Source organism: Poromitra crassiceps (genome assembly GCF_964638095.1).
Source record: "Poromitra crassiceps genome assembly, chromosome: 2".
Classification (NCBI taxonomy): domain Eukaryota; kingdom Metazoa; phylum Chordata; class Actinopteri; order Beryciformes; family Melamphaidae; genus Poromitra; species Poromitra crassiceps.
The window spans coordinates 75,824,532-75,852,446 of record NC_139624.1 but is presented as its reverse complement, the minus strand read 5'-3'; the positions used below and the strand labels follow the sequence as shown (position 1 = coordinate 75,852,446).

Genomic DNA, 27,915 nt, shown 5'->3' with positions numbered 1-27,915 from the left:
TGTCTAATACTCCTTATTGGGTATCATTTCCACCACGGTAAAATGAGGCATCTGGCGAGAGGCCCCACAGGACTTAACAAGCAGACACCTCATTCAGGCACCAAGGTCTAATCAACACATGCGTTGAATAATACTTTATTGTATGGAATTCAGAATACAGTCATCTACTATACATAAGTGAAATGACTGGTCATGGTATTTCATTTCCATTTCTATGATACCATGTTGGTCTATATAGTCTGGTATTGTATAGCAGCAGGGCTGTTGGCTGTCAGCAGGCATCCAGGATGGTGCATGAGGTCTACTATGTAGCGGCAGGGTTGGGGGGAGCACCCAGGTGTGGAGAGGGCCCCTGGGATGAGGACCTCATTCCAAGCCCGGTTGTACTCGCCTCTAACAAGAGTGCAGCTCACTCCAATACGATCAGCCAGACACTGCAAGGGTACAGAGCAAAGATGAGACAGGTATGGTGACTTGGAATGAAAGATGGATACATTATGGATATGTAGAAGATAATGATGATGCTTGGATGGTTAGTAGTTATCCAGGTGCACTGTACCTTAAAAAGCATTGCCCTGTGGCAGTAGATCCCCTTGGAGATCCGGCCGATGGGAACAACGTTGGAGTGCAGCTCAAACTTGAGCTCGCTGAGGTGGAGCTCCCACGGGAACTCGTGCAACCTGTCCACCACCACCGGCCCGCCCATGGCTTCACTCACCAGCCTGACAACCAAACACGTGCACATAGAAAACCCACAACAGTCCAGGAATCAGTTCAAACTGGCTGCGTTGGATTTAATTGAGTTCTCAGTTTGTCTATTGTGTATCAGCTGTTAATCTAACACTTTTAGAGAGGTGTGACACTCCTGCATGTTGGTTAGCGGTACAGTATGTGTTGATGTGTGTCAGTCACCTGGCCAAAGCAGTATACTGCTGGCTTCCGTCGCTCAGTGGGAGGATGGATTTGGTGGCCTCAGTAACGAGAGCCTTCAGTGAGGCGTCAAACATCATCGTCCACGGCTTCTCATGCTTGGCCTTACTGCTTTCATCTTCTTTATGTTTGTCTTCTTCCTTCAACTTCCATTTACTGTACACAGAGACAAAGGGCTGTTGACTTATACATATATTTACTGTACACAGAGACAAAGGCCTGTTGACTTATACATATATTTACTGTACACAGAGACAAAGGCCTGTTGACTTATACATATATTTACTGTACACAGAGACAAAGGGCTGTTGACTTATACATATATTTACTGTACACAGAGACAAAGGGCTGTTGACTTATACATATATTTACTGTACACAGAGACAAAGGGCTGTTGACTTATACATATATTTACTGTACACAGAGACAAAGGGCTGTTGACTTATAAAGGGGGCTATCTTTGATACGGCTTTCTACTTCACATTCAATACCGATTATGAAGCCATTTTGATACCTGTCATTGTTGAATGAAATTACTATACAATACATATTCTCTGTAACATTTGTGTATCTCTATATACTAAAGTTGAAGTTGTGTGTCTGTCTGTCTGTCTCTCTGTCTGTCTGTCTGTCTGTCTGTCTGTCTGTTTCTTTAATGCACTGCCACACCCCAGGTCAGATTGGGCTGAAATTTTGTATGGCAGTGGGTTATGATCACGGGATGGGAAGGTCATGGGCAGGTCCTTAAGTCCTGGAACCACCTGGAAAGTCCTTGAAAATCCTGGAAACCACCTCACGTCCACACCCCGGGACGAATTGGGCAGAAAATTTACATGGCAGTCGGTTATGATCTGGGGAAGGCCATAGGCTGGTTGTAAAGTCCTGGAACCGCCTGGAAACCACCATCATTTCCGGCAAAGCAAAATTTAACCCGGGCAACGCTGGGTACATTGCTAGTAAATTGAATATAAACCAGGCCATACTCCATTGATTTTTCTGGCTAAAAATTAAAAGCTGAGATCCCACTGATACATTAAAATTGATATTGATGCCAACAATAAGTATCACAAGTATTGTTTTTTGGCACCCAAGATACTTAAATTGACATTTGTGAAAGTGGGTAACTGTGGTGAAAAAGGAAGCATCATACCAAAGAAGAGAAAACATTTAGGAGAACAGGAAAGATCATTATTATTTTGTTCGATGATGTTGTTCAACTTCCTCGGCAGCATGCTTTTGTTTTCAGAAGGATACTACAAAATCCTGTTGAAGTTCAAGGTGAGCGGCGTGCTCACAAGTATCACTCTACTTAATATACTGTATGAAGACATTCCACTGACTTACATACATACATCGCAGTCCCAACCATAATCACTCAATGCCCAAACACAAAAATTTAACCAAACTTCATCTTCCTATAGCAAATGCATTAAGAAGTACAAATTTGAGTAATACTCACAGCTGTATTTATACCTGACCCCCCCCCCCCCCCCCCCCCCCACACACACACACACACACACACACACACACACACACTATACGTATTCCACACACCTTGGTGTCCTGCTGCCTCCCTTGCTGCAGACAGAGCTGCTGCGGGTGTCTATGTCAGGGCTGTCCCGCCTCTCCTCTGGTGGATCTGCTGGCACTCTGCAGGGAGACAGAATGGTTCATGTCATCACACAGCACTCTGCATGGAGACAGAATGGTTCATGTCACACAGCACTCTGCAGGGAGACAGAATGGTTCATGTCACACAGCACTCTGCAGGGAGACAGAATGGTTCATGTCACACAGCACTCTGCATGGAGACAGAATGGTTCATGTCACACAGCACTCTGCAGGGAGACAGAATGGTTCATGTCATCACACAGCACTCTGCATGGAGACAGAATGGTTCATGTCATCACACAGCACTCTGCATGGAGACAGAATGGTTCATGTCACACAGCACTCTGCAGGGAGACAGAATGGTTCATGTCACACAGCACTCTGCATGGAGACAGAATGGTTCATGTCATCACACAGCACTCTGCATGGAGACAGAATGGTTAATGTCATCACACAGCACTCTGCATGGAGACAGAATGGTTCATGTCATCACACAACACTCTGCATGGAGACAGAATGGTTCATGTCATCACACAACACTCTGCATGGAGACAGAATGGTTCATGTCACACAACACTCTGCATGGAGACAGAATGGTTCATGTCACACAGCACCCTGCAGGGAGACAGAATGGTTCATGTCACACAGCACTCTGCAGGGAGACAGAATGGTTCATGTCATCACACAGCACTCTGCATGGAGACAGAATGGTTCATGTCACACAACACTCTGCATGGAGACAGAATGGTTCATGTCACACAGCACTCTGCATGGAGACAGAATGGTTCATGTCATCACACAACACTCTGCATGGAGACAGAATGGTTCATGTCACACAGCACTCTGCAGGGAGACAGAATGGTTCATGTCATCACACAACACTCTGCATGGAGACAGAATGGTTCATGTCATCACACAGCACTCTGCATGGAGACAGAATGGTTCATGTCACACAACACTCTGCATGGAGACAGAATGGTTCATGTCACACAGCACTCTGCATGGAGACAGAATGGTTCATGTCATCACACAACACTCTGCATGGAGACAGAATGGTTCATGTCACACAGCACTCTGCAGGGAGACAGAATGGTTCATGTCATCACACAACACTCTGCATGGAGACAGAATGGTTCATGTCATCACACAACACTCTGCATGGAGACAGAATGGTTCATGTCACACAACACTCTGCAGGGAGACAGAATGGTTCATGTCATCACACAACACTCTGCATGGAGACAGAATGGTTCATGTCACACAGCACTCTGCAGGGAGACAGAATGGTTCATGTCATCACACAGCACTCTGCAGGGAGACAGAATGGTTCATGTCACACAGCACTCTGCATGGAGACAGAATGGTTCATGTCATCACACAACACTCTGCATGGAGACAGAATGGTTCATGTCATCACACAGCACTCTGCATGGAGACAGAATGGTTCATGTCATCACACAACACTCTGCATGGAGACAGAATGGTTCATGTCATCACACAACACTCTGCATGGAGACAGAATGGTTCATGTCATCACACAACACTCTGCATGGAGACAGAATGGTTCATGTCATCACACAGCACTCTGCATGGAGACAGAATGGTTCATGTCATCACACAACACTCTGCATGGAGACAGAATGGTTCATGTCACACAGCACTCTGCATGGAGACAGAATGGTTCATGTCACACAGCACTCTGCAGGGAGACAGAATGGTTCATGTCACACAGCACTCTGCATGGAGACAGAATGGTTCATGTCATCACACAGCACTCTGCATGGAGACAGAATGGTTCATGTCATCACACAGCACTCTGCATGGAGACAGAATGGTTCATGTCACACAGCACTCTGCATGGAGACAGAATGGTTCATGTCACACAGCACTCTGCATGGAGACAGACTGGTTCATGTCATCACACAGCACTTTGCTGTCTCCCCAAGACATCTGAGTCCCTCACAGTCTTTCAATCACACCTCAACACCTATCTCTTCTCCATTGCCTTCTCTTAGCCCCCCCCCATCCTCCATCCATCCTTCTGTGTCTGTGTTATGTTTGTCCACTGTTTGTCTCTCTGTTGACTTACTAACGCCGCCCCTTAGTGTATAGTGTTAAGCCACTTTGAGTTCTAGAAAAGCACTATATAAATGCCATGTATTATTATTATTATTATATTTGCCCGTTTCATAGTTACGGCTAAAAAACGATAATCGTCTAATGTCAGAAATCCCAAATCACCACACCAAAAATATATTCAGTTCCGTCGGTCCTTCTGATTTAATGGAAAACCATTCATAAATAGGCTATTTGAGATATCCTACTGGCAGACTGACAGCAAAACATAACAGCGGAAAAACAACTTCCTTGATATACAGTAGGTCATTCTAAAGTCAGTTAGTTTCGGCCCTCAAAGACATGATAGATCCCTTCATAAGATGCCTTCATAAAGGCCACGAAAGAGTGGCTTGGTTTGTGCATGCAGCACGGCAAGAGCGCGAGTAGTGTGACAGTGGGCAGGCAGCAGAACTGAATGAAAACATTCAACAACTCTGTGACATTCGATTACGAATGGAAGCCAGTGTTTTGTATCCTGGTTGATAATAATATTAGATTAGGTTCTGATCCCTGAAATGTTTGTCCAATACAACAGCAAAACAAAAGCACTGTGTTGGAAAACCGATACTTCAGCGTTTTATAAGAGTGATAATGCTGCTCTAAGAATAACTACATCACAGTGACTTTGCATTATGAACAAGAGCCAAGACGGTTGAAACAGACAGGGTCGGAGGGTGAGGGGGGGGGGGGGGGGGGGGGGGGGTCTTTGTTTGGTCTGAAGATATTGGAAAGGAAGATAAAAAATAAAGTAAGAAATATGATGCATAATAATTGAATGTGCAGGGTTAACATGGGGTCAAGCCACAGATCCACAGATGGCTTGCATAACAGGCTCCTTAAAAATGCCTGCGGTGGTGTGTGTGTGTGTGTGTGTGTGTGTGTGTGTGTGTGTGTGTGTGTGTGTGTGTGTGCGTGCGTGTGTGTGTGAGGGGGTACTGCTCTCTTTGGCAAAGTTAATTAATACAAATGCTGAATCCCTGTGTGAGCATGTGCTCGTGCTTGTCTGTGTGTGCACCACATAACAAGGTGTGTATGTGCACGTATTGTGTGGTGTGTGTGTGTGTGTGTGTGTGTGTGTGTGTGGGGTGTGTCGGTTAGCGCGCAAATGTGAATTCTGAGCTGCATCGTGTGTGTGTGTGTGTGCGGCGCGCGCACTTGCTTTTGGTTGTGTGTGTATGTTCAGAAGTCCACTGGTGTCACACAAAGAGTCTTTTGCTGCGAGCATGTCACCATCTTAAAGGAATGGGATCGTTTACCCTATGAGGCCTAGCTCACAGGGAGGGGGGAAGAGAGGAGAGGAGAAAAGGAGAAAAGCGGGGCACCTGATTGGCGGAGAGAAGGGGAGGGTGATCGTAGTCTAATAGCTACAACAGTTTGTAAATCCCAAAATGATGCTTGATCCCCTGCCAGACGGAAAACCTGACAGTCCCAGCCAAAGATTCACTAGCATTTGCCGGGTTGCTGGTGTTTGACTTCCCATCCATACTTGAAGTTGTATAAGGCAGTGGTTCTCAAATGGGGGTCCGGGGACTCCCAGGGGTCCTTGAGGGGGTTCCATGGGGTCCCCAGCCATAAGGGGCTAATTTATTTTTGCTATAATGCCATTCATAAGTAACACAATGACTATTTTGGTCATGGGTTTTATACACTTTCTGTAATAAAACATCTAAAAGCATCACTCTTATTATCATATGGGGGACCATGGGACAAAATCCTATCAAATGGGGGTCCGTGGTCTAATTTTTGTCAGTTTAGGGGTCCTTCATGTGAAGAAATTTGAGAACCACTGGTATAAGGGGCCCAGCTAGGATGAACGCATGTGTACTAAGTGTTCCTGCACAAACTGGCACAAACTGTGTATCATCCACCTAGTTCCCTTCCTACATGCACTTCCTAGTACACAAACCATCAAATACTTGTTTTTGCCAAACCTCCATTTTTTACTGTCCTGCAGACAGAGAATGAACATTCTCTTCAAGAGAAATATCACAATATAAGTGACATGACAGTGGGTCTACATAAAATGTCTGCCAGTCCAGCACTGAAGAACAGTTTCTTCCCCATACTTTTTTGTTTGTAAAAGGAGCTGTCCATCAGCACCACACAGAAATCAGAAACTAAAAGTGAGGGGCTGTCATCCAAATGCATTGATCACATTTACACTAACACTCCAGATACTGTATGTGTTCTACACCGTTGTCTGTCCCAGTTGGCTTCAGTGACCATAACTTCATAGCTGTCTCCAGGAGAACAAAGCTACCTAAGGCCAGTCCCAAAATTGTAATTACAAGGTATTTAAAGGATGCTGATAGGTAAGCCATAATCAGAAATGTAATGAAATTGTCAAATGAAATGTATTATCATTAATGAACAGTTGTGTCTATTGATGTGGTATTGGGATCATACTCTGCTGCTATGTTGACAGCGATGATGGGCCGGTGCTGGTTGACTAGCTGCTTGGACAACTCCTCGAGAGTCGAAACCTGCTGGCCTGCACAAACCTGAGAGAGAGAGAGAGAGAGAGAGAGAGAGAGAGAGAGGAGAGGAGAGAGACAGGGGTCAATGGTTGTAACCTGTAAAATGCAATCAAAGTCAATAAGTCACCTGGAAACATACTTGAGACACCCTGTCATCACTTGAGACATGTGCATCAGGCATTCTTTAAAAATATCAAATTATGAGAATAACTGGAGTTGTAACAGGTGTCTCCAATTTTTCCCACATTTGTTGACATTTCACAAAGTGAAAGTAAACAAATGAAAGCTAATTTTAATAGCACAAACCTGTCCGATGTCATAGAAGCCATCAGTGGTGATGTCTGTGGAGGCCAAACGGCCTGTCTGGCTGTATTTGACAGACAGGTTGAAGTCAAGCAGCCTGGCCATGGCTAACTCACTGAACCTGCTCCTGCGATTCACTGACTGGTTGATTTCCTGAAGCAATTCCAGGGCTCTGAGACACACATGAACACAAGCATAATACACAAGCAGACAATAAGACAATAAGAATACACACACTGACAAACAGGCACTAGAAGATAGACTACAATTACACACAGGGATGGATGCATAACACTATCCTTTACCGCCATCTACTGGCTCTTTAGGAGATTGCTCTGTTCCTCTCCTTGCATAAACCCATGTCCTCTGGTTGAAGGACAGTATTTCTGAGTAATTATTCAATACATAATTGCTTTTTCTAACACTTGTTGGTGCACAGTGGCCATATATAGTTGGTTGTAACAGGCGTGAATTGGTTAGAACTATAGCAGTGTAGACTGACTTCTAGACAGTGTCTTGTTTCTTGTTGATTTAAATTTCCATTTTCATTCATTGAAACTTATTAAGCTCAAGGCAGGAAACAACAAATCAGCTAAGTACTATTCTAAAGCCACAAAACCAATGGTGTAATAAATAAACAAACAAACAAACACACACACACACACACACACTAGAGATTGCCATAAATGTAAAAGGCTCTCGATTGATAACATGTTAAATGTCATGTGTATCTGTTCTTTGCATCTGATATTAGTGTCTCACCCAAATTTGCACATCTCCACTGCAGTGGGCTCATCGCTGGCACAGACACTGACTGCCCAGCATGCATTGTGACGCACATCCTTGTGATTGGAGCGCAGCAAATTGACCAATGGGGCGAGGCCACCTGCGTTTCGTAGCTATACAGGACAGATGGTGCATAGAGAGAGGACATATGCATATACTGTACACCGTGAAAGTATTCTTGGACAGTTTATAAGAAAAATCATATAATTAACATTTGTGTCATTGTGGCTTAAGAACTAAACACAACATTCTCATTGTAGCAGTGATTGATGACTTCCATGACTTTCCATAACTAAGTCAGAACGCTTATATGACCTGAAAGTTTTAGTTCTTGCAGGGTGTTTAGTGCTGTTTTTTTCTACAGGGGTAAACCATCTGATTTCCATTGCATTTGGGCTTAATGTGGCGAAAAACAGCTGAAAACAGTCACCAAATTTAAGGAAAATGTTAAACAAGTTGTAAAATACATTGTGGTGTATTCCTATGAAGTGACATATTTGTAAATTCCCTGGTATTCCCAGAGAATTGATCCCTGACTTTCCCTGTTTCCATGAAATTCCAGAAATGGTGTTTTGTGTGTTTATTGTTTATTGTTTATTGTTTATTGTGGATCCCCATTAGTCTGCACCAAGGTGAGACTACTCTTCCTGGGGTCCAAACACATAACATAAAACATAATACAGTAACATTGTTGATAATTATAACAACAAAGACAAAAAGAGAGTGAATCAGCTCACTCTATTACATATCATACATTTCAGAAGTTTATAAATTAGTACAGTGTAGTGTTATATAATATATCATAGCACAATGCAGTACAATACAATACAATTCAACATATGTGTACAATAATGAATAACCTAAAGTTATCACATTATTCATCACTGCATGTTTTAACTTTTCTTTAACAAAATGTGTTACTTGCCACCGTTATATTACTAGGTGTGGATGTGTGCTAGACCTACCTCTGCCCTGGCCTCTGCATTGCAAGCCAGCGCTGCCAGGCACAGCGTGGCATGGCCCAGGACTTGTGGGTCTGCAGACTTCAGAGGCTCCACCAGACACCGCGCCGCTCCATGTGACAGGATGCTGCATCGGAGCACTTCCTGTTTGGCCATGTTGGCGAGTGCAGCAGCGGCGTGGGCCACCGTCCCGGGACAGCTGTCACCGAGCTGCTGGACAAGCATCTCGTGGCCTCCTGCCTCGTACACCACACTGGGGGACACAACAGAGACAGATGAGAGCACAATTGTTATAGTCTGTCTGCCTCTCTCTCTCTCTCTCTCTCTCTCTCTCTCTCTCTCTCTCTCTCTCTCTCTCTCTCTCTCTCTCCCTCTCTCTCACTCTCACACATAATGCATTACACACACACACACACACACATATCTACCTTAGTTGGATACACGCGCACATGCATGCATGCGCACGCACGCACGCACGCACGCACGCACGCACGCACGCACGCACACACACACACACACACACACACACACACACACACACACACACACACACACACACACACACACACACACACACACACACACACACCATAATCTTGCACATTCACATGCACATACAGCTACAGTATGTGTAGGGATACACTGATATGAAATTTTTTGCAGATTAAATAAAAAAGTTTTTATGATAATCAAATTTTGTACATACTGAAAAACACATGTAAACACTGTGAATTTGAAAAAGTAATGTCTTTCTTTATTTCCAAAACATTTGGAAAAGCCCATAAATCATTGATTTCCCGCATTGTTTCCTCTCAATATGAACATTTTGGCTGATACTGATATAAAAAGATTACACAACATCGGCTGTCCCATACCAATATGATTGCCGGTATATCGTGCTGCATACCTTACTGTGTCATAAATCTACACATGGGACAAGACAAAGCCAAAGTTGACCTTGTTTGCTGTGTTGACAGAGACAGATGTAAGAGAGATCAAAGGTATATGAGGAGAGTAGTAGGGGAACAGAAGACAAAGACTAGTCGTGATGGAATGGTGCAGGATGAGAGGTGGAGGTAACGGGTGGAGCTGTCTGGAGAATAGAAGGAGATAGTAATATAGAAATAGTGAGTCAGATAGCAAGAGAGGTGTGGGGTGCAGGGAGGATTTGTCTGGGGAATAAAATTAGAGGATAAAATGGAGAGCGGCGGAGTAAAGAGATATTTAATGAGGTAGAACTACAGGGAGACAGTTTAAGAGAGGAAGAGACACTGGTTCCACTTCACTTCTAAATGACACACTGCTCCAGACCACAGTTGCTCCAGACCACAGTTTTAGACATTGCACACTTATACGTTCAACAATAGGCTAATATCATTAATACTTTGTGGCACACGCATTCTCATTTAGGAGTAATCAATTTGCAGTGCAGTGATACTGTACATTTACAAAATTTGTCAAAACTTTACATGTTGTTTCTGCAGTTAGAGGAGGGGGTTGGTGAGTGACCTCGAGCTCCAGGGAGAGAGAAATTTCTTTTAGATTTTTTAAATGTGTGTTTCAAAAGTCTGATTGCGGCAGTTCTTTGTACATTAAACACATATTATGCTCATGTCTTTGTATCTGTTGGCGGGCTATTTTCGCAGATTTTTACGACATTTATTTGTCTCGGGGGGATGATCAGACTCAATGCGGAATTACATGTATCTCTGTATGAGCGAGCGGAGCTGCTCTGCATCCATATTTTGGGCATGTCATGCAGCATACTCGACTCTCATTGGCTATTGGCAAGCATGCTGCAGCCTGCCTGCAGCATGCTTGCATCATGCTTGCATCATACGCCCTCACAGTCTCACAGCAAAGAAACAGCATTAAGAGCATGGATGAATATCATTGGGAGCATAGAGATCACATTCAATTCAATTCAAATTTGACTGGGTGGTTAAGAAACATTTTCCTGTTGTTGTGTGTGAGGTTGTGTCACTCACCAGGCGTTGAGCTGGTTGTTGTGTGTGAGGTTGTCTGTCACTCACCAGGCATTGAGCTGGTTGTTGTGTGTGAGGTTGTCTGTCACTCACCAGACGTTGAGCTGGTTGTTGTGTGTGAGGTTGTCTGTCACTCACCAGACGTTGAGCTGGTTGTTGTGTGTGAGGTTGTCTGTCACTCACCAGGCATTGAGCTGGTTGTTGTGTGTGAGGTTGTCTGTCACTCACCAGACGTTGAGCTGGTTGTTGTGTGTGAGGTTGTCTGTCACTCACCAGACGTTGAGCTGGTTGTTGTGTGTGAGGTTGTCTGTCACTCACCAGGCATTGAGCTGGTTGTTGTGTGTGAGGTTGTATGTTGTGTGTGAGGTTGTCTGTTGTGTGTGAGGTTGTTGAGCTGGTTGTTGTGTGTGAGGTTGTCTGTCACTCACCAGACGTTGAGCTGGTTGTTGTGTGTGAGGTTGTCTGTCACTCACCAGGCATTGAGCTGGTTGTTGTGTGTGAGGTTGTATGTTGTGTGTGAGGTTGTCTGTTGTGTGTGAGGTTGTTGAGCTGGTTGTTGTGTGTGAGGTTGTCTGTCACTCACCAGGTGTTGAGCTGGTTGTTGTGTGTGAGGTTGTCTGTCACTCACCAGGCCTTGAGCTGGTTGTTGTGTGTGAGGTTGTCAGTCACTCACCAGGCATTGAGCTGGTTGTTGTGTGTGAGGTTGTCTGTCACTCACCAGACGTTGAGCTGGTTGTTGTGTGTGAGGTTGTCTGTCACTCACCAGACGTTGAGCTGGTTGTTGTGTGTGAGGTTGTCTGTCACTCACCAGGCATTGAGCTGGTTGTTGTGTGTGAGGTTGTATGTTGTGTGTGAGGTTGTCTGTTGTGTGTGAGGTTGTTGAGCTGGTTGTTGTGTGTGAGGTTGTCTGTCACTCACCAGACGTTGAGCTGGTTGTTGTGTGTGAGGTTGTCTGTCACTCACCAGGCATTGAGCTGGTTGTTGTGTGTGAGGTTGTATGTTGTGTGTGAGGTTGTCTGTTGTGTGTGAGGTTGGTGAGCTGGTTATTGTGTGTGAGGTTGTCTGTCACTCACCAGGTGTTGAGCTGGTTGTTGTGTGTGAGGTTGTCTGTCACTCACCAGGTGTTGAGCTGGTTGTTGTGTGTGAGGTTGTCTGTCACTCACCAGGCATTGAGCTGGTTGTTGTGTGTGAGGTTGTCTGTCACTCACCAGGTGTTGAGCTGGTTGTTGTGTGTGAGGTTGTCTGTCACTCACCAGGCGTTGAGCTGGTTGTTGTGTGTGAGGTTGTCTGTCACTCACCAGGTGTTGAGCTGGTTGTTGTGTGTGAGGTTGTCTGTCACTCACCAGACGTTGAGCTGGTTGTTGTGTGTGAGGTTAGCGAGTGCCTGAGCTGCTGCCTCTCTCAGCACCCCACCCTCACTGCGCAGCAACTGCACCACTGCACTGACCCCGCCTGAACACACACACACACACACACACACACACACACACACACACACACACACACACACACACACACACAGAGTTATTTGTGACTGTGAGAGAGTGTGTCTGTGTGTGTGTGTGTGTGTGTGTGTGTGTGTGTGTGTGTCACGGTTAAACAGAAAACCCAGAACCAAACACGGACACAGGCTTAGATTTAAACTGAGGTTGAATTTAATAAGGTCTTTAAACCTAAATAGGGCTTGTAGCCAAAACGTGGAAACAATGATCTTGACGAGGGTGCGTCTCCAGAGCGCACGGGGATGTCCAGGACGCGTTGGCGGGGCGCACCGCTGCGTGTCCGTTGGGCAAGGGCGGCCAGGCAGGCAGAGAGAGACAGGCAGAGAGAGGCAGGTCGGCAGGACTCAGGCAGACCGGCAAGGCGAGAGGAGGCAGACAGAGAGAGCGGCAGGACTCAGGCAGACTGGCAAGAAGAGAGGAGAACGAGACATCAAGATCCAAAAGTGATCACCAAAACCAAGATAGAGACAAGTCAAAGTACAAACCAAAACAGCTAGTGGCATGAGGCAGGACTTCAAGACAATAACCGGACGCCATCTTGCAGAACCAGAGTGTATATATAGTCCGCCTAATTGATGGGCGGACCTGCCTGGTAATGGGCCACACCTTGGGGAAACGCCGCCTCCACTCAGCCCCCCAGCCTAAACACACGCCCACAGACAACAGGGAACAGAGCAGGGTTAGTGAGAGGAAGAGGACTGGCCAGCCTCCATGACAGTACCCCTCCCTCTACGGGCGCCTCCAGGCGCCCCAGAAGGCCGATCCGGGTACTGAAGATGAAACGCTCGGATGAGGGCGGAGTCGCAGATGTGACGCCGCGGGACCCAGCAACGTTTCTCCAGGCCGTAGCCCTCCCAGTCCACCAGGTATTGCAGCCCCCGACCCCGGCGGCGAACATCAAGGAGCCGGTGGACAGTGTATACAGGTCCACCATCCAGCATCCTAGGAGGAGGGGGGGGGGGGGGGGGGGGGAACGGGCATGGACAATGCACTAGTGGCAACAGGCTTAATATGAGACACATGAAATGATGGATGCACCCGGAGGGTCCGGGGCAGCTTCAGCCTAACAACAGCAGGATTAATAATCCTCTCGATCACAAAGGGTCCAATGAACTTGGGTGAGAGCTTACGTGACTCCGTACGTAGAGGCAGATGAGCCGTTGAAAGCCAAACCTTCTGCCCTGGACGGTATACTGGGGCTGAAGCGCGACGACGATTGGCCTGTCGCTGGTTGCGACTGGATGCTCGCAGCAGGGCTGAGCGGGCCGTCCTCCAAGCTCTGCGACAGCGTCGGAGGTGTGCCTGCACCGATGGAACTGCTACGTCCTCTTCCTGTTCGGGGAACAATGGGGGCTGATAACCCAACGAACATTGGAAAGGGGACATACCCGTGGCTGTGCTGACAGCAGAATTGTGCGCGTACTCCGCCCAAACAAGCTGTGCTGCCCAGGTAGAAGGTTGAGAGGAGGCCAAGCATCGCAGAGTCGTCTCCAACTCCTGGTTCCATCGCTCCACTTGACCATTCGTCTGAGGATGAAAACCAGAAGATAGGCTACTTGTCGCGCCCAGAGCGGTGCAAAAAGCCTTCCATACCTTTGAGGTGAACTGTGGACCACGGTCAGAGACAATGTCCACTGGAATGCCATGGAGTCGGAAAACATGAAGAACCAGAATCTCCCCGGTTTCTGTGGCAGAGGGAAGCTTGGGGAGAGCAATACAATGAGCAGCCTTTGAGAAACGGTCAATGATTGTAAAAATGACTGTGTTACCTTTGGATGGTGGCAGACCAGTGACAAAGTCCACACCAATGTGTGACCAGGGACGACGTGGTACAGGCAGGGGCCGCAGAAGACCAGCGCTAGGCTGGTTAGAAGTCTTATGTTGTGCACACACCGGACAGGCGGCCACATAACTGCGGGCATCAACCTCCAATGTGGGCCACCAGAAATGACGCCGGAGCAGCTCAATGGTGCGATTCCGACCCGGGTGGCAGCTGAGTCTAGAGGCATGGCACCACTGGAGCACCGTGGAGCGCACAGAGTTCGGGACAAACAGGCAACCAGGAGGACCTGTACCAGGGTCCGGCTGCGCACGCTGGGCCTCCAATACAGCTGACTCGACCTCCCAGGTCAGAACCCCGACCACACATGTAGCGGGTAGAATGGTCTCCACCACTGGCGTCTCCTCCCCTTCTGCAGCATACTGGCGAGACAGTGCATCGGCCTTAGTATTCTTGGACCCCGGTCGAAAAGTCAAGGTGAACTGAAAACGGTTAAAAAACAACGCCCATCTGGCCTGACGAGAATTTAGGCGTTTGGCGTTCTTGAGGTAGGTCAAGTTCTTATGGTCAGTCCATACCACGAACGGGTGTTCGGCGCCTTCAAGCCAGTGCCGCCACTCCTCCAATGCCAGAACCACTGCCAGTAGCTCCCGGTTTCCCACATCGTAATTTCTCTCATGGGGCTCCAACTTGTGAGAAAGGTATGCACAGGGGTGAAGCTTCTCATCCACAGCAGATCGTTGTGACAGGACCACGCCAACTCCCACGTTAGATGCGTCTACCTCCACCACAAACTGACGAGAGGTGTCAGGTTGCACCAGGACAGGAGCCGACGTGAACCGTGCCCTCAGGTCCCTGAAAGCAGCAGCCGCTTCAGGAGTCCACCGAAACTGGAAGGAAGTAGAGGTTAGTGCCGTCAGAGGTGCTGCCACATGGCTGTAGTTCCGGACAAAGCGCCGATAGAAGTTTGAGAAGCCCAGGAACCTCTGTAGCCGCTTGCGGTTGATGGGTTCAGGCCACTCCGCCACAGCACTCACCTTGGCCGGGTCCATACTCATCTGACCCTCAGCAACAATGAACCCCAGGTAGGAAGTGGAAGGCACGTGGAACTCACATTTTTCTGCTTTGACGAACAGCTTATTCTCCAAGAGCCGCTGCAACACCTGGCGGACATGCTGGACGTGGTCAGGGAGCGACTTGGAGAAGATCAAAATATCATCTAGGTAAACAAAAGCAAACTGGTTTAACATGTCACGTAGAACATCATTTACCATGGCTTGGAAAACGGCAGGAGCGTTGGTGAGCCCAAAAGGCATGACAAGGTACTCAAAATGACCACTGGGGGTATTGAATGCCGTCTTCCATTCGTCGCCCTCACGGATGCGCACCAGATGATAAGCATTACGCAGGTCGAGCTTGGTGAATATGGTTGCCCCATGTAATGGATCCCCCGCCGAACTGATGAGGGGAAGAGGGTAGCGATTTCTGATGGTTATGGCATTCAACCCCCGGTAATCTATGCAGGGCCGCAGGGTGCCATCTTTCTTCTTCACAAAAAAACCCCCTGCTCCAACTGGTGAAGAAGAGGGGCGAATCAGTCCAGCCACTATAGATGTTTGAACATACTCCTCCATTACTTCACGCTCTGGACGGGAGATGTTATACAGTCGGCTACCCGGCAGGCTCGCTCCAGGTTTCAACTCTATGGCACAATCATAGGGTCGATGAGGTGGAAGAGAGAGAGCTCGATGCTTGCTAAATACCTCACCCAGGTTGTGATATTCAGCTGGTACCAACGTCAGATCTGGTGCTGGAAGTGGAGAAGGCGGACAGATAGCATTAGACACCAAGGCGGATTTAAGACAATGTGCATGGCAAAAAGGGCTCCAGCTGTGAATAATGCCCTTTCCCCAGTCAATGTGTGGGCTATGTGTCATGAGCCAGGGGAGGCCAAGTAACAGAGGAGTACCAGGAGAACAGCCCACATAAAAACTGATGATTTCCTGATGATTCCCAGACAGGTGAAGTTTCACAGGCACCGTCTTCTTGGTGAGGGTGAATAAATAATCTCCATTCAGGGCATTAACCTTCAACGGCACCTCTAAGTCCACAAGAGAAAGGTTAAGCTGTTCGGTCACCGACACATCCATAAAATTTTCATCTGCGCCAGAATCAATGAAAACAGGGAATGAGTGAGTTTTACCTTGCCAAACGATAGAAGCCTGTAGTTGTGTTCTTGGGCGGGAGGAGGAAGAGCAGGAGGTCTGGCCCATCTGTATCCTCCGTGCTACAGAGGGGCCTGGTCTTTTCCCGGGCGCAGCACACAGTCATTAATATAATGGCCCGTCTTGCCACAATAGAAGCAACAATTGTCCCGCCTGCAACGGTTTCGTTCCTCGGGAGCGACTCGGGCTCCCTCGAGCTGCATCGGCTCTGGTTCGGACATCTTCGGCAAATCTCGGACATCCCTATGTGGGATTCGAAATAATAAAGGTTATGCCAAACCCCACATAGGTTACACTAAAACCACCACCGCAAAGCGTCCTACCTGTTAGTTGGCCAGTCGGCAGGAAAGTATCGCGGGACTTTACGAGACTTGGTGACCGAGATCACGTTTGAGGCAATTTGATCCCTGGGAGACTCCAGGAAATGGCCTGGGGCGAAATATCACTCTGGTGGATGTTGAGGGATCACATTATTACGGATTGTGGCGAAAACGGGAATAAAAATAGCTATTTAGATGCAGGAAAGACAGGCTCACACTTGGCCCCAAATCAGCTCCATTTTACAACTGACTTGGACGCTATTGATCTCAAAACAACGCTAGGACGGCCAGAAACGCTGCGGACATCGCTGGGTGAGTGGCCAAATCATAATTATTGCCAGGAGATGGGTCTAGGTTAAAAAAAAACTAAATTCTCCTTTAAAGCCCCATTCAGTAAGTTTTCCAAGTTTTACTGTTGGAGAAACTGCGCCCTCTGGGTCCAATAGTATCGATAACGATATCGTCGTTCAAAGTCAACAAAACACAGCGCCAGAAAGCTCTATGTACATGTTGTGACATCGGGTACTCACCACGTGATGAAATAATAATCCATAGTTCCGTGAAACATCATTTTCGTAGCAAATCCGAATCGAGTTACTTCCTTGTTTTCATGAACACAGCGCTTCCGCTGTACAGTGCATGCGCGCGTCCCTTTTCTTTTTTCTTTTTTCTTGCTACGGGACGCAGGCAGCAAACTGCTTAGTCCCAGGGCTGGCCAATGGAGGGCGGTGTGGGATAAATAAAGACGAGGGTCTCCCTATTACAAGTCAATCTACCATGTCCTGTGACTAAAAGCTCTTATATATTACAGTAAAAAATGTCAAAACTCTTACTGATTGGGGCTTTAAATTCACTTTATTTAACATGGCATAAAGTAGGAAATTATTGTTCAAACCTTCAAACAAATCCGTGTTCTATTTATTTATTTACATCGTTTATTCCTAAAACCACAGATGAACGGACTAGTCAACTAATTGACTGTGTGTGTGTGTGTGTGTGTGTGTGTGTGTGTGTGTGTGTGTGTGTGTGTGTGTGTGTGTGTGCATGTGTGTGTGTGTGTGTCTGACCCAGGTCTCTGAAGCTGTCCTTGCTGGCCCGGTGCAGGCTCATGGCGGCCACAGCGTGGCAGGCAGCCGTCTTCACGTCATCACCCTCCGCAGACAGAAGCTCCACCAGAGCCTTCTCCACATCCTGCTCATGGAGCAGCTTACGGTTCTCAGCTACACACACACACACACACACACACACACACACACACACACACACAGCTACATGAAGTATATTAAACCTTATGTCTGTAACACTATTCCAATCCAAACCAAATGTGTTGTCAGAGAGGGAAAGACTAAATCACCTCTATCTCTCTCTCTCTCTCTCTCTCTCTCTCTCTCTCTCTCTCTCCTCTCTCTCTCTCTCTCTCTCTCTCTCTCTCTCTCTCTCTCTCTCTCTCTCCTCTCTCTCTCTCTCTCTCTCATCTCTCTCTCTCTCTCCTCTCTCTCTCTCTCTCTCCTCTCTCTCTCTCTCTCTCTCTCACACTTACCACCCTGAGCACCCTGGTGATGCATTTGACGGCGTTGGACTGGATCTCAGGCAGGCTGGGGGCGAGGACAAACTCCATCAGCCTGGTCAGTCCTGCCCCCTGGTGGATCAGCTGGAGAGTCTCACTGTCCTCTACACAGTTAGCCACCACCTGCAAGGCCTCAACATGGAGGTCATTGAGGTCCTGCAGAGAGAGAGGGAGAGAGAGAGGTGAGGGTAGAAGACATATATTGATATTGAATGGATAAGAAAAAGAAAGAAGGGTGTGAAGAAGGGAGAAGGGTCTCAATGAGGCAAAAGTATTAGAAAAATTAGGGGAGGAGGCAACCACTTCTAATGCAAAAGGAAATCTGTTGTGGCTAAGCAAGGACATGAAACATGTAGGCTGCAGAACAGTAAATAGTACGATGTGTGTTACTAGTGGACTAGTATTTTTCCAATTCACTTTGACTAACATTAGCCAGCAGAATAGAGAGGCAAAGTGAACGTCACTTCCTGCTTCAGCACTGTACCAGAGATTTTCTTCCACAATTTATTTTCCCATAGACATTTTCGTAAAATGCTTATACAAATAGTTTTACTTGGTCAAACCAAACGGTTCAGCTATATTTAGAATCGGGAGAAACCATAGAACATTTCAATCGGACCAAAACTAAAAAAAACAACATCGAAAGAATATTTTCTTTAAACTCGCAGTTTTGGTCCGAGCGAAATGTTATGCGATCTCTCCTGTTTCTAAATATATCTGAACCGTTTGGTTTGAACAAGTAAAACTATTTTTATAAGCATTTTACAGACTGAAAATGCTTATAAAGGCAGACTGAAGATGGCTTTGTAGCCAAAACGTTTCTGTTCAGTTTTCTTTGAGGCAGACTGAAGATGGCTTTGTAGCCGAAACGTTTCTGTTCAGTTTTCTTTTTTTTTTGTTTCACATGGTAGCACCTTTGTATTGTTTTGTATATTCATTTATGGACCATTAAACATATGGCATCTTCACATCCGTGAACCTTTGGAGTGGACATTCCATTTTTTCTATCAGTGTGCGAGCTTCTCCTGGTTCCTTCTTGACAATTTCTTGGCCTACGCACCTGATGTGAGTGTTTCTTTGGACTTGTAGCAAGAGCGCAAACACCCTATCTCATTTTTGCTTCATAAGCATTTTACGAAATGTCTATGGGAAAATAAATGGCGGATGAAAATCTCTGGTACAGTGCTGAAGCAGGAAGTAACGTTCCACTTTGGCTCTCTATAAAGGTGCACATGTGCACATTACCAACAAAGCATAACTCTCTCATACTCCACAATATTTCCAAACACACCCCACACACACACAGACACAGACACAGACACAGACACAGACACACACACACACACACACAAACACCTGCCCTGTTGCTGAGGAGGTCCATGAGCTTGTGAAATCCCTGCTCTTCCCTGAAGGTGGTGCGTGTGTCTCGATCAGTGGTGACATGGCCCAGGGTTTTTAACACCAACTGCTGGATGACGGGGAAGTCCGACTTTAACAGTTCCAGCAGCGGAGGGATCCCGCCCAGCTCATGTAGTCCCTGGAGACTGGGGTAGTCCTGCACACACAGACAGACAGTGGAACAATGGACTAAACAACAGACATCTAGAAGACTCTGACGGCTATGCCCACCTTAAGACCTTATAAGACCTGATCTTATAAAACACCCCCAAACAACCACACATTTTTTGTGTATTTTGAAATTGTGACCAAAGCACGGTTACAATTGCTTTCCAAAATTCATTTTAGCATTAAAATACACAAATCTTAAAATTGGCCATGTTTTAATCTATTGAAGGAAATGTAAAAAATGTATAAGAAAAACCACAAAAACCACACACACACACACAAACAAACATGAAGAACAGAAGCCGCTTGGAAGCACACAAAATTACACAACTTTTAACCCCATTTATAAATAAACCACAAATTGTACACATACCGTAATGCAGGCTGTCCGAATTTGAGAATATAAAAGTTTGAACACTGATAGGTGTAGAACAGATTTTATCTGCTGTCGTATTTGCTGTACAACAACCATATATTATTCTATCATGAAGCAATGGAAACTGTTTGGGGATTTGGGGACTTGGACTGATGGCTCTGTTCCACCTGAACCAGGTTGAAGATGGTCTCCAGTGTGTTCTTGGTGACATCTGGGTCCGGGCTGGACAGTAGCTGGATCAGAGGTGGCAGCCCCTCTTTGTCAAAGATCTGGACCTTACAGACGAAGTCCACTGACAGAGAGGCCAGGCAGAGAGTGGCAAATTCATGGACAACTGTATCCTCTGGGTTAGGGTAGAAAATATGAAAATAGGCCGAAATGAATTCATGCAAGCCGAAAATAATATAATAATAATAATATATAAACTATGCGGAACACAATACAGACACACATACCGGTACATACATACAAACACACACACACACACACACACACACACACACACACACACACACACACACACACACACACACACACACACACACACACACACACACACACACACACACACACACACACACACACACACACACACACACACACTCCATCATCATTATTGCATGTTGTGTATACACTACACATTATGTACACATTAAGGTACATGCATGCACATTATGGATGAAAAGAGTCCCATTTCCCTTGCTATGATTTATTGTAAGCAGTCAGCAGTCTATTGATCTAACATTCAAACTTGTGACTTACCTTCAAGTGACAGTTTTTCGATGATTGACGGAATGACATCTACTTTTTTCAGAACATTCTTTACCTCACCTTTCAATGAAAACAGAGACAACGGTAAGTGAAAGTGCCACCTCTGGCCAGTTAGCCAGTCAGTATAGACCATTGGTTCCAAAACTGTGGTCCACTGTGGTCCAACTATGGACCACCAGAGAATTGCAGTTGAAGTTTTTACATAATAGACATTAACCCTGAGCAGTAGCCGGATTGGGCTGATTTTCGGAAATATCGCAATATTGAACATTTACTTTCAGAGGCTGCAGCAGGCTCAGTTTTAAAGCCAGTGTAAGGTTTCTGGTATCATATGAAACTAGAAGACCTAAGGAATTGATACCAACCATGTCATGTTAGCTTGTCAGGAAGGTAGCTAAATAACACTCCAAAGTTAGGCTAAATTTTGGTGAGAAAAAAAAACATTTTCAAAGGGGTCCTCTTTTTCACAGCCTAATGTTGGCAGGTGTGTGTGTGTGTGTGTGTGTGTGTGTGTGTGTGTGTGTGTGTGTGTGTGTGTGTGTGTGTGTGCGTGTGTGTGTGTGTGTGTGTCCATTTTGAACCAGCTAGTAGCCTTATATTGTCACCATAATACATAATACAATAATACATACATAAGTCAACCACATTTTATTTTATTGTGGGGGGGGGGGGGGGGGGCTTGTATACGCAGTGGAAGTGGTCCCTGGGAAATTTGGTTTGGTACGTAGTGGTACTTGGAAGGAAAAGTTTGGGAACCCCTGGTATAGACTAATCCAGTCAGCCAGCCATTCAATCTGTTAAATAGCTCAGTCAGTCAGTAAGATAGCAGAATATAGGTGATGTTGGTGTCCACGATGGCCAGGATTATGAAAACATCTAACCAATCTGACACCCATTCAGTCAGACAGTTGAGCAATTAAAAAATCAGATAATCAGTCATTCAGTAAGCCTGACATGGCATCACGATGGTGACAGGAGTTTTCTCTGTCAGTTGCTCACCATGAAAACAAAGGTAAAGAAAGTGTTGAAGCAAACAAACAGCGAGGAAACAAAACAACAAACCGGTCAGCCAGTCCACAAGTCATTAAGAGATAGTTTGTCAGTCTCTTGTCAGTCAGGCACTCAGCCAGTAGTTAGTAATAAGTTATACTGTGAACAAGGAAATCAGTAAGGCCAACCACTCATTAGATCAGTCTGTGTTACCATGGTGATGTGTGTTGTGTCACACACCGTTGGTGGCCATGATGCCCAGGGCCATGAAGGCGTTGCGTCTCACGAGCTTGTTGTTGTGAACGATGAGCTGACAGAGAGGCTCCAGTGCTCCGAGCCCCAGCAAAGCCACCTTGTTCTCATCTCCTGACACCAGGGGGGGACAGTGAGCAGTGAATTTAAGCATGGCTCAGTACAGGACTGTGTGTGTGTGTGTGTGTGTGTGTGTGTGTGTGTGTGTGCACGTGCGTGCGCGCGTGCATGCGTGCGTGCATGCGTGCGTGGACCTGAATGATTTTCTATAGTGAGACCAATAGACCAATATTGCATAGTAATGGAAAACGGATAAAAACACTTAAGTAGTTTACTTAATTACCATTCTAATGTGATTGGATAGAGGATAAAGTAGTGGGGGCGGGGAGGGGGGCGTTAACTTAAAGGCAGAAGGGGGTTAGGCTTGGGCGGTATCTATTTTTTCATACCCACATGAGTTTGACCCTGGTATACGGTATATGTCGGTATTTTAAAGTATTTTCTAAGTTCCTGTTGTATAAATTAATGTCCATCAATAAAAAAAAGTTGCTTCTATTCTATTCTATTCTATTCTATTCTATTCTATTCTATTCTACTTTTGTGTTTCAGAAAACTGTATTTACATGATCAATGTTGTTCACAAATTTACTCAATGGAGAATGGCAATTAAACGAACAGAATGGACACCATTATGGGCAAGCCTGTAACATGTGCAGTTTTAAGTGGTCATTATGCTTGCCTATTAATAAGGTTAAAAAAAAGTAGAATACAAATGGCGAATACAATTTTTATAAATACAAATGAATAAAAAATAATTTAGGCTGAGCCCAAGACAGGCAAGGACACTTGCATCTATTTTTGTTAGAAATATATATATAGAAAATTGTTTTGACGGTATTGAAAATCATACCATCTGTATTTCTAAATATACGGTAATACCTTAATACCGCCCAAGCATAGAGGGGGTAGTAACATAATATTAATACAAAAGATTAAAGGGCATTTATTTCCAAATGAGATATTGAAAGCTTTGGAGTAAAACCATTCAATTGTTTGGTATAAATCTCACAGTCAAAGTGAGGGAGAGGAACATTTCCCCTGTAAATATGAATAACTGAATAACTGCTCCAGCAGTGTGTTCAAGCATTGCTTCTCTCTAAACACAACCACAATAATAACCACAATAAAAATATGGATTTTGTTTTAGTTGATCAATTTTATGGCTTATTCGTCTGTTTTGAGGGCTTTAGCCTACTGTAGATGGAAAATAAGGAAATAGAATGGATGGTCGGTCACAAGGATACAGTGCTTTTCAGCTGCAGGCTTTGGCCAGAAATGAAAAGCAATAAATATACTTAAGGCGTAGCAGTGGTACCTTTCTCAGCAAATTTATAGATTGCTTCACAGGCTTTGAGTAAGACATCCTCCTCCGGGGAACTCAGCAGCAGCACTACTGTGGCTGGCAATTTGCTCTCAATAGGCAGTGGTTCAAACTGTGGGAAGACAAGAGTTGTGAATGGCTAGCCTACTCACCATCTGGAGGATGCTCTGTCTCTGGGATGGGTTTTAGGCAGCGCTATTGCCACTTATTTAAGTGTGGAATTTTATCTTTCAGGAACACGTTAATTAGGCTAGCATCAAATTAAGAGCAAAGGGTAAAGATGACCAATTCTTGATCATATCAGTCTCTTACCGTATCCTTGCATGGAGTTTCAGTCTCTCGCTTCGATTTCTTTCCCATTCTGTAGCCTAATGGGATGGGTTGGGTTGCAGTTACATGGGAAACTCTATTTTAGCTGAGTTATAGACCGACAGCAGCTGAAGCGGTCAAGTATGAACTTCAATCCCAAATACAGCTAGCTAAAACATTCATGTTAACCTAATAGCTAATGTTTAGCATGCTATAGTCGGCTCAGCTATAGGCTAGCAAAGGTTATTACAGTGTTTACAAATGACGCTTAGAAACCAAATACAGAAAGCTTCACATCACCATTTGAAAAATTCAGTGTCTTACCTATTTTTCCACACAAGGGGCCAGTTTAAGGTTCTCAATTAGCCTGCCAACCAGCCAGAGAAACCAGACTGTAACGGTAGTGTTTTGGAAAAGGAGGTTGACACTACGTTGCTAGGCAACAGGTGCCACATTGGGCTAATGAGGAGGAGGGGTTGAAGTTGAACATTTAGCTTCTTTTAACCCGTTATAATGATGGTAGCCTAAGTGCCAGTTCACTGCTAAAATACACGACCATGCCAGCCTTTATTTGTGGCTTGGTAATTTACATATTATATAACGGAAATATTTGGCTGGTGGACCTGTTTTGCATACAGTGCTGGCTTTGTTTGGACAAAGTTTACACAGTTAACAAAGCTGCCAGCATAATTTGGCACGGCTAACATTGTAGTTATAGTCAGGAGGACCTGGAACAAACTGGGTGGAACAGATTGCATGGCATAGCACATTACCTTCCTGAGATTGTTTACTGATCTACTGACTAATCCAACGTCTACTGTAACTTTTGCAGATAGAGGAGGACAAGTGGAATCAAAGGGCATGCGCATGCGTGTGTGCGCGCGTGCCGTGCGTGTCTCATAGGTGTGTGTCTGGGGGGCTGTGCAGGCCATAGGCCGTGTTGCCAGATTTGTCGGTATTCCGCCTATTGGGCTGTTGTGGGTTGCATTGTGCGGGGGGAAATGGGCATGGGTGAGTTGAGTGGACAGAATCGCTTGTTTCCATAGACCTGCAGTTGCATGGGGAGTTTTGTGTGCGTTTTGTTGGCACTTTTTGAACACTCTTTGGGCTGGAAACCATCAGCTGTAGCCTGTATCTGGCAACACTGGCCATAGGAGCTGTATGGGGGGAGCTGCTGTGGTGCTTCCCTCGGCCCCAGCAGCTTGGCATGAGGAGAGTGAGTCATAAAACAAATGAGTTCCACATCAGCATCATTCAGCACACTGAGGTTTCCTCCTCTTACAGACGCACTGACACAGCAATGTGCCAATGGAAACAGCGCACTCTGCACAAAAAAGAAGCCAAATGACCTCTAATACTGTATCTGGTGGTGTGGGACACTGTCACTCTGCCTGCGAGCATGGCTCAGATTAATCTCAAATAAAGCGAGCCAAAGATGGGGGATGGGGGATGTTCAGGCTGTGCTGCTAAATGCATTATGATAATCGAGGCTACAAAATTAATATGAAAAAACACAAGCACGCGCGCCCACGCAGGGACAGCAGACGCTCCAGCAGACGCACGCGCGTACGCACACGCGCGCGCACACACACACACACACACACACACACACACACACACACACACACACACACACACACACAGAGGACATTAATGAAAATGGAAACATACTCACGCTCACACGAGGAATTCCACTCCCATTCACGACAATTCAATTCTCAATAAACCCACGGGGAAATTATAATAATAACACATTGGCTACACTATCTGTCTAAATGTGTAACTAGTGTTTGTAGAAGGCTGCTGTGAGCTACAACAGAATGGTAGCAGGCCGGGTGGAGGGAGGGGGTTGCAGCGAATCAGAGCAGGAGACACCGCAGAGCGCAGGCAGGCTGTCCCCTCCCCTCCGTCGACTCGAGCTGTCAGTTGACAGCCACACACAGAGTCTCCATGGGTCCCGAGTCTCCATGCTGCAGATAGAATAGACCAGCCGTAGATTTGACATCTAATCTGCCCCTCGGCATAATTCATACAGACCAGGCATGAGCATGGTGACAGGCTACATCCCTGTCATCTCTATGGACTGACCACAAACGCGTAGGAGGGGGGACTGAACCGCTTGCTAGCTGTAGCTGCTAATAGTTAGCCTAGCTAGCTTACAGGGCTAGTACTAGCTAGCTGGTGAACGGAGTGCAGTCGGTCAGTTAGCTAGCTGGCTAGCTTGCTCGCGAGCGAAGGTCGGAGGTACTGGTCGGCAAGAACATTTTACCTAGCGCTAGCTGCCGTTAACCTTAGCTTGTTTGCCATTCAGCAGCATTATCGTGTCATTTGAATAATTCATTGAGGTTGCACGGTATACTGGATTTTGTCTGTTTTTTTACACGGCGATTCATTTCGTCTTTTTCCGTTTCATACTTTTAACTTTCTTTTACCAAAAGCATATTTGGTCTTAGCTAGCCCTTCTGGCTACCTGGCTATGCTAGCGTCAGCTCAGCCTCAGTGAGACTTGGCATCGCAGGGTGCGGAGAGCTCCAGACGAGTCAAGGAAGGAAGAGGTGACTTATGATGTGGGCTGAGGGAAGTGGCGGACTGTTAGGGGAACGCAAGCAACAGTATTAGCTAAAGAAAAGCATTTTTTTTTTGATCTCATAAAAGTCCTTCTCAGGGCAGGGCCACGGTGACAGTCACGCTGGTCTAAGAAAAACAATCGGGCACTTTGAATTGCGAGCTGGCTAAATGAATAGTATCGGTATTCATTGAGACGTGAGCTGGTGGCGACTGCCACCTTCAAGACAAGGCGCACTGTCAAGATTATCGCAGAGACTGCAATAACCAGCCAATTTACTATTCCTCAAAGATGGCTTCGGCGGCGAGCAGCATTGCCGCATCGATTGCGAGCAAAACGAAGACCAAGAAGAAACACTTCGTTGCTCAGAAAGTGAAGCTCTTCCGTGCCAGCGACCCTTTGCTCAGCGTGCTCATGTGGGGAGTCAACCATTCGGTGAGTCACTCACTATAGATCAAACATCCATGATATGACCCAACCACTTCTGCCCTCTCGACACTGCCATGTGCTACATCAAGCCTACTGTCTTGCTGTCAGCCACCAGCCAGTGTGGCTGCGGTTGATACACAAATCTGGGATGACAGCTGCCCAGCGGTTGTAGTGCTGTCAATGCAAATCCGCCTGCCAGTAGGAGTGCGCTAAGGGGTGTGTGTGTGTGTGTGTGGCGCGTGCGTCAACAGCTAACCCTTCTTTGTCAACAGCTAACCCTTCTTTGGCTTCCTGTTGTGCACACATGTAGGATAAGCTCGTATAGGGCTGTTATAAGAGAGCAGATCTTCCCATGCAAGAGAGCTTATCTCTGCTCTCTTTCTCTTACTCACTGAATAGTATTCACACATGGTCTGCTCTTTTATGAGAGAGAGAGAGAGAGAAAGAGAGAGAGAGAGAGACCACGTTTGGGAGGAAGACATATGTCTCAACACTACCAGCATTAAAGTTCCTTGTTAGTAACCCTCTCTAATCTATTTTTTATGCAAAAATATAAAATGTCATCGGCAGAGATGGTTGTCATGTCAGTAGAGTAAGGCATATACCATGTTTCTCTATTTGCGTCTTTGCTGTGTGTGACAGTTTGTATATTGGAGGTTTTTATCTGGTATGTTGGTTTGAACTGAACACCTTCCCAAACATAAACTAA

The 27,915-nt window shown here is 45.9% G+C and overlaps 2 protein-coding genes across 2 annotated transcripts in view; one reads left to right on the top strand and one right to left on the bottom strand.

Moving 5' to 3' along the window:
• Positions 1-230: 230 nt before the first annotated feature.
• On the bottom strand, positions 231-24,262 carry armc3 (armadillo repeat containing 3; the record flags this gene model as incomplete). Its single annotated transcript, XM_083659055.1, has 17 exons — positions 231-434; positions 560-722; positions 913-1,086; positions 2,485-2,580; positions 7,066-7,160; positions 7,443-7,611; positions 8,202-8,338; positions 9,191-9,440; positions 12,516-12,624; positions 18,067-18,219; positions 18,536-18,722; positions 19,927-20,121; positions 20,676-20,851; positions 21,271-21,339; positions 22,510-22,635; positions 23,897-24,014; positions 24,215-24,262. The coding sequence occupies 17 exons, from the start codon at positions 24,260-24,262 to the stop codon at positions 231-233; spliced, it is 2,469 nt and encodes an 822-aa protein (XP_083515181.1).
• Positions 24,263-26,586: 2,324 nt separating this feature from the next.
• pip4k2aa (phosphatidylinositol-5-phosphate 4-kinase, type II, alpha a) overlaps positions 26,587-27,915 on the top strand; it is a 70,284-nt gene continuing 68,955 nt past the window's right edge. The window contains exon 1 of the mRNA XM_083631975.1: positions 26,587-27,212. Within this exon, the coding sequence (XP_083488101.1) occupies positions 27,069-27,212 (144 nt within the window). The 5' untranslated portion in view covers positions 26,587-27,068. The remainder of the gene's footprint in view (positions 27,213-27,915) is intronic.